At 43.8% G+C, this 6,501-nt stretch overlaps 1 protein-coding gene across 1 annotated transcript; it reads right to left on the bottom strand.

Moving 5' to 3' along the window:
* Positions 1-294: 294 nt before the first annotated feature.
* On the bottom strand, positions 295-2,091 carry LOC107104553 (forkhead box protein B1-like). The gene has a single exon (XM_015404566.1). It carries the CDS (start codon positions 1,690-1,692, stop codon positions 805-807), a length of 888 nt encoding a protein of 295 aa, XP_015260052.1. The 5' UTR covers positions 1,693-2,091; the 3' UTR covers positions 295-804.
* Between the last annotated feature and the right edge of the window lie 4,410 nt (positions 2,092-6,501).

Here is a 6,501-nt window from a genome sequence, read left to right as displayed (position 1 = left end):
GAGAACATAAAGCAACCAACAGAAGCACATTTAAAGATGGAACCGAGAGAAGCGGTGATCTGTTTAAATCAACGTGACGGATTCAAAAATATATTAAAACTTAAGATTTTCTTTTTAAATTAAAAAAAAAATACATTAAAAAATTTCAGATTTAATAAAGAACCTAAATTGATCTGAAATCTAAAGGAAAATTTTATCTGCTGTTGATGAAAGGAGCCGCTGATCCACAGGTTGCAGCGGCTTTTAAAAAACATTTTTATTCACTGTTTTAAAATTCTGCTGATTCTATTTTTACATTTAAACACGAAAATTAATCTTGGTAAAATTCATCTAGTTTAAGAATAAACGAAATAAAGCTAGAAAAATTATTCAGCTTGTGTTTCAGTAATTGTCGCAAAAAATTATAAATGTTCATGAAAAAATCATCAGGAGACAGAAATAAATTAATCTTATTTTTTAAATATGTTTTTAAATTTTTACAGAAATGATGGAAGCAGAAAGAAGCAACCAGAACGCGTCCCGTTTGGTTCTGGATGAGGAGACACACATGCGTCAGAAACACCGAGTCCAGCAGCATGCAGACAGCCGGGCCCACTAACGGCCCGACAGCGGTTCTGGTTCCGGTTCTGGTCCGTCTGGATCATTTGGACCAACGGAAAATTTCAGTTCTGAACAAAAAAACAAATTAAAATTCGTTTTCACTCAGTTTCAAGTCTCTGCGTCGAACCTTTGTCCAGGAACCGCAGGAGGTCAAAGGTCTCCGCATTAATGAACCCGCAGTTTTCCACGCACGGCGTGTCCTGATCAGTGCACCGCCACCGTGGACTGCAGCGCTTCTGCGGGGGCGGCCGGGCTGCTCTGCGGGGAGGTCGGGCTCAGGGACCGCGGGGAGTGAGCCAGGAAGGCCGGGATGTGAGCGGGCAGGCCGGGCGCGGGTTTGATGGGCACCGGGATGGCGGGCAGAGTCTGGCCGCCGGGGCACAGCGTCTTTAGCGGCATGCCGTAGGCCGAGTAGTCCCCGGCGGCCATGGAGATGGGGGCGGCGGGGTCCATCACGCCCGGCCCGTACATGTGCGGCCAGGCCGGGCCCAGCTGGTTGTGTAGCGGGTACCCGGCGGTTGGGAAGGGAGTCAGGCCGCCCGGAACCTTGTACTCTCTGGCGATGATGTTCTCGATGGCGAACGGGTGCTTGAAGCTGGACGGCTGCGTCACGGTGCTCAGCCCGTAGCCGGTCTGGACCTGCGGGAGGTGCGCGGCGGCGTGCAGCGCGCTCAGCCGCAGCTTGGCCTGCTGCTGCAGGTAGTGCGCGGCGTCCTGCGGCTTGCTGGGGCCCAGCGGGTCCGTCACCTGCACGCCGCCCACCTTGAAGCGCTTCCTGCGCCGCAGAAAGCTGCCGTTCTCGAACATGTCTCCGCAGTTCGGGTGCAGGGCCCAGAAGCTGCCCTTCCCGGGCTGGTCCGGCCTGCGCGGGATCTTGATGAAGCAGTCGTTGAAGGAGAGGTTGTGGCGCAGGGAGTTCTGCCAGCGCTGCGTGTTCTCCCGGTAGTAGGGGAACCGGTCCATGATGAACTTGTAGATCTCACTGAGGGGCAGCATCTTCTCCGGGCAGCTCTGGATGGCCATGGCCGTCAGAGAGATGTAGGAGTACGGAGGCTTCTGGTCGCTGTAGGTGTTCCTCCCGGGCCGCGGCATTGTCCCGAACCGACCTGGACCAACAAACGGGCCGAGATGTCTTCAGTCTCAGAGTGTCCAAAGTTTCACCAACTCCTTCAGATCCTCACTGCGTTTTTACGCACAGCCGCGCGCCGGGCTGCTGGGAGGCGCTGCTCATGGCTCCGTTTGAGCTGGAAAATGAGGCTCAGAGTTTAAGTTGTGAAAAAGTTGGAGGTGAAGCGAATATCCTCCTCCTCCTCCTCCTCCTCCTCCTCCTCTCTCTCTGCTTCCTCCAACGGGTCACCAACAGGTGCAGCGCGGGGTTCCGTCTTCTCTCTGGCCGCTGCTGCGCTGCGCTACGCGGCTGTCTCCTCCTCCATGTCCCGCTCTCTGCTGCGCGCTTCGCTCCTCCTGCTGCTGACAGGAGAGGAGCTCCATTAATGGAACACTTTTCCACAGTCACGTGACCGCAACGCACTGGGGAGGAGGTCGCCGCGTTAGTCTTGGCACGCGCACATGAACGCGCATGGAAGGAGCATCAGCGGGAGCTCCGACCGATCAGAGGAGCCTGATGTCGGGGAGGAGCCGCGCCGCGCTCCGCTGTGGAAACCTCTCACGCACGGTGGGAGCGTGGGAGCGGGTGTGTGCGTGTTTTGTGCGTGGGCTGCTGAGGGCCCCATCTAATTTGCTGTGACAAATAGGTCCGCTGAGAGCTGCTGTTTCATTGCTTTATTCTAGGAACGGAGGTGAGGCGGCGGAGGAAGAGGAGGAAGAGGAGGAAGAGGAGGAAGAGGAGGAAGAAGAGGACTCAGGTAAAAAAAAAAAAAAGGTGAAAATATCAAAACATAAATTTATTGGTTTTATTTTAATTAAGAAATATTTTTCTAAATGTTCAATTTTTTGTCCTTGAAATGATCTAAACGGATCATTTGGTTTCAGGCGCAACTTCATTTGTTTTATTCTTTTATTCTGCGCTAAATCTGTGAAAAAAAATGAGCTTTTATTCATTTATTAATTATTCTAAAAGAAAAAAAATGTTTTGGTTTATTTTCTAATGGATTCAATTTTTAAATGTTTTGTAAACATTTTGAGGTTTCTGCAATTTTATTATTATTATTATTATTATTATTATTATGCATAATTAGTAATTGTAATATACAGTAAAAAGCATCAAAATAGAGACAAAATTTCATGTTATAATTTTAAATGTAAATTTAAATTTTAAATGTAAATTTATAACCTTCGTCTTTTTTTTTTTTCAGTTTTTAGAAATCTGGTTTTTAAAAGTTTTTTTTAGCTTAATTGTTTTCTTGGATCAGAATTATTTTCTTGGTGTTTGTGAAAAAGCAGCAGATGGAGGATTAAGAAGATGAAGAGGAGAATAAAGGGGGGGGGGGGTACATCAACCCACTTTAACACGTCTGACCTTTGACCCCGGGCGCTGCTGCAGTGACAAAGAGACGCGATAAAATTCCCATTAATTTATTTTTATTATAGAATCATTTTTCATTTTTATGTCTGTTTATTTTCTTTGCTTTTATGTTGTTATAAATTTATTTTAAATGCTTCTAGATAAATGTAATTGTTTTCTAAGCGATGTGGTTTTATTTCCTGTCATTTTAATGCAGTTTTTTTATTTTTAATTGTTGATTAATTCTGAAGTTGATTCTTTTTTATTAAAGCAATTTAAGAAATGTCTTTAATTTTGGTTGAATAAAATAAAATGTAAAAATGAAAAAACTTTTATTATTTTAATTTACTGCTCGGTTTTCAGACACTCCCTAAAAACAGGCAGATAAACCATCAGCGGATTGAACTGGTTTAACTGGTGAAAGTTTTTCAGAACAAACAGCAGACTGTGTTTACACAAACAGAAAGTCAATATTTCTTCTGAGCCAATAAAATCAGCCCTCTGATTGGCTGCTGAACAACCAATCAGAGGGCTTCACTCATGTCAGTTGAATTTATTTTTCTATGGAAAACATCTTCAGCCTCGTGACTCCGCCTCCTCAACAGGAAGTTTCATTTATTCATACAGAAGCAGAAGCTCCAGTTCAACACTGGAGCAGAAAAAATTGATTCAATTGGCCTCTGATTAAAGAACCTTGTTGTTATTTTTAATTTGCACTTCTTGTCATTTGGTAAATGTAATAATAAAATAATAAAGGTAATACTTTAAGATTATCTGAATTAGTGTTAAATTAGATCTCTACGTAGTGGATATTTGACTCCAGTTGTTATTTTAATAACTCTAAAAGAGTCACTTTGATGCATATTTAACACAGAGCAATTAACTGAATCATCTCCAGAATATTGTAGGTGCAGCAGCTGCTTCAGGCTCTGCTCCTCTAGATGTTAACCTACATCTTTCAGAAACGTTTCTCCATCTGAACCAACCTGTGACTGAAGCTCAGCTTCAGCTACTTTCCTTTACAGCTGTGAGTTTTCAGGAATGAATCTGCGGCACAACAGGAAGTGTCCTGGCATCAATGTCTGCACTACTAATGAAATCTTACTCTTAGGATCTATTGTGAGCTTTTCAAAACAAAACACTTTCTGACAAAATGAATGAGGATCTTCATCACCAAACTGATCATTTTATGACTTCATTAAATTCATGTTTGGACCGACTTTGATTTCAGGACCAACTTTCTGTGTGGGTTGTGAAAGTGGTGGCGCCCCGCCCCTGTAGTATGATGTAATACATACAGCTCATAACCAACAGGAAAGTCCCATTCTTCCCACAGACATTGAACTCAACACACTTTTCATCTGAGTTTCAGTTTTTCAGGAAGCTAATTGTCTGAATCTTTCTCTTGAGGTCAGACCTTAAAGGAATAGTCCACCCAAAACATGATTAGCCTTCATTTTCTACTCCCCCCCATGCTGAACAACACTCTGGAGTACTTTTTTGATATCTCAAATGCATCTGGAGATCTGGGAGGCTTCTTGCTGTCTGCTGACATTCAAATAATGGAGGTCTATGGCGCCCGAGGCAGAAAGGTCCATAAAAGTCCACAAAAAACGTGTCAATATTCCTCCATACTGCTCGTCCAATGTATTCCAAGTGTCCTGAGTGGGTAGCGTCCAGAATTTACTCGAAACGAAGTCATTTAGAATGTTTTTAGAGCATAAACAGTAGTGTATAGGATTTCCTGAAAGCGCGTTCACGAGTCTACGGAAACCGCGGCAGACCAAACCAGATGAAAGTGCGCATTCAGCGTCTGCTCTGCCGATAATGCAAGTGTAGAAGAAGAAATGTGCTGTTTACCTGTGCAAAGAAAGAAACAACGAAAGAAAAATGTCTGAGGACTTCAGTGTTGAGGAAGAGCATGAGTTCTTTGCCGAGCTGAATGCGCACTTTCATCTGGTTTGGTCTGCCGCGGTTTCCGTAGACTCGTGAAGTAGAAAATGAAGGCTAATCATGTTTTGGGTGTACTATTCCTTTAAATCTTTGACGGCTTGATGTTGCTGGCTGTTGGCTGCAGGTCCGATACCCGACTCTGCTCTACGCTCCACCTCACTCACCATTCAGCAGAACACGACTCCAATTAAAGCACAGATTAGGCAAAGTGGAGGCTGATTAGTTGATGAGCAGCAGAGATGAGTGTGTGGATCATTACTCCACAGATGGATCATCTCCACTGTTTGACTCCGGTTCTGGTAGAACCAGCAGAATCTTCAATAGAAGGTTTCCTGGACCCAAACAAACTGGGTTCAGCAGAACCTCTGGTTCTGATTGCCTTTACAGGAACCTCTGTTTGCTCTCCTAGGAGCTTCACACTATTCTTCACTCTGAGGTCTCATTATTCCACCTGTTGGACCTGCTGCCATTCAGACGGAAACCTGGAAGTCCACAGATGCTCCTCAGAGGAAGAAGGCCGGGATCGCTGCAGGTGTTCAGGCTGGAAATGATGGGAGGAACCTGGAACAGGAAACTGGAAAACTAAACCAGGCCCAGCAGGAGAGCAAAGCCTGCGACATTAAACTCAGGGCTGTCAACTCTCACCCCCAATGGGTGAGTCTCACCCCCAATGGGTGAGACTCACCCATTGGGGGTGAGACTCACCCATTGGGGGTGAGACTCACCCATCTCTCTCTCTCTCCATATTCCCAATTTCTCACACTAAAAAAAGGACAGACATTAAAACTCAGCTCAGTCTAGTTAAATAATCTCCTGTTGGAGTTCAGGACTAATTAAACCAACACAAATATTTTAATTCTCAAAGCTTCCAGGTTTTGCTTCTCAAACCCAAAGAAGCTCCACAAAAAGAAAAAGAATGATTTTATTTTTCAAAAGCGACTAAAGAAAAGAGCAACGGCATCCAGAGAGGATGAGCAGAACAGCTCAGTTATCCTGGATTAATAAAGAACCACAGGGATGATCTTCTCTTATTATTACTCATCTTATTCATTTATCTGTATTTTAATCCATTGAATATGTTTAAAAGCTTCATTTCCATCAAACCTTCCAAATGAAACATCCAGAGAAGCGCTGCCTCCTGTCATGGAGAGTTTATATAAATCTACAGCCTCCTAGAGGCTCTGAATTGTTCAGCTGTTTGGTGAATTATTAGAAAAACTAATAAAATGATTGAAGCTTTTTAATCTTTAGCCTTTTACCAAATATTCCCACACAGAGCAGTTTGCACTGGTTTCCATTGCTCTGGTTCCTGTTTCAGAGCCAGTAATCCAGTAATAACTTATTAGTTCCACATCGTTTAATTGATTTAAACTGCAGAAAATAATTAATGAGCAAAGTTATGAAAGTTTAAAGTATATTTAAGATGCAAATATTTTAGTAGGGCCCATTCTGCTTTACTTCAATTCTCTAAAAATCACCAGAAT

This window comes from Cyprinodon variegatus, unplaced genomic scaffold (genome assembly GCF_000732505.1).
Source record: "Cyprinodon variegatus isolate N-32 unplaced genomic scaffold, C_variegatus-1.0 Scaffold1790, whole genome shotgun sequence".
NCBI classification, from domain to species: domain Eukaryota; kingdom Metazoa; phylum Chordata; class Actinopteri; order Cyprinodontiformes; family Cyprinodontidae; genus Cyprinodon; species Cyprinodon variegatus.
Note: the sequence above shows the minus strand (reverse complement) of the source record. Positions and strands in the feature narration are given on the sequence as shown.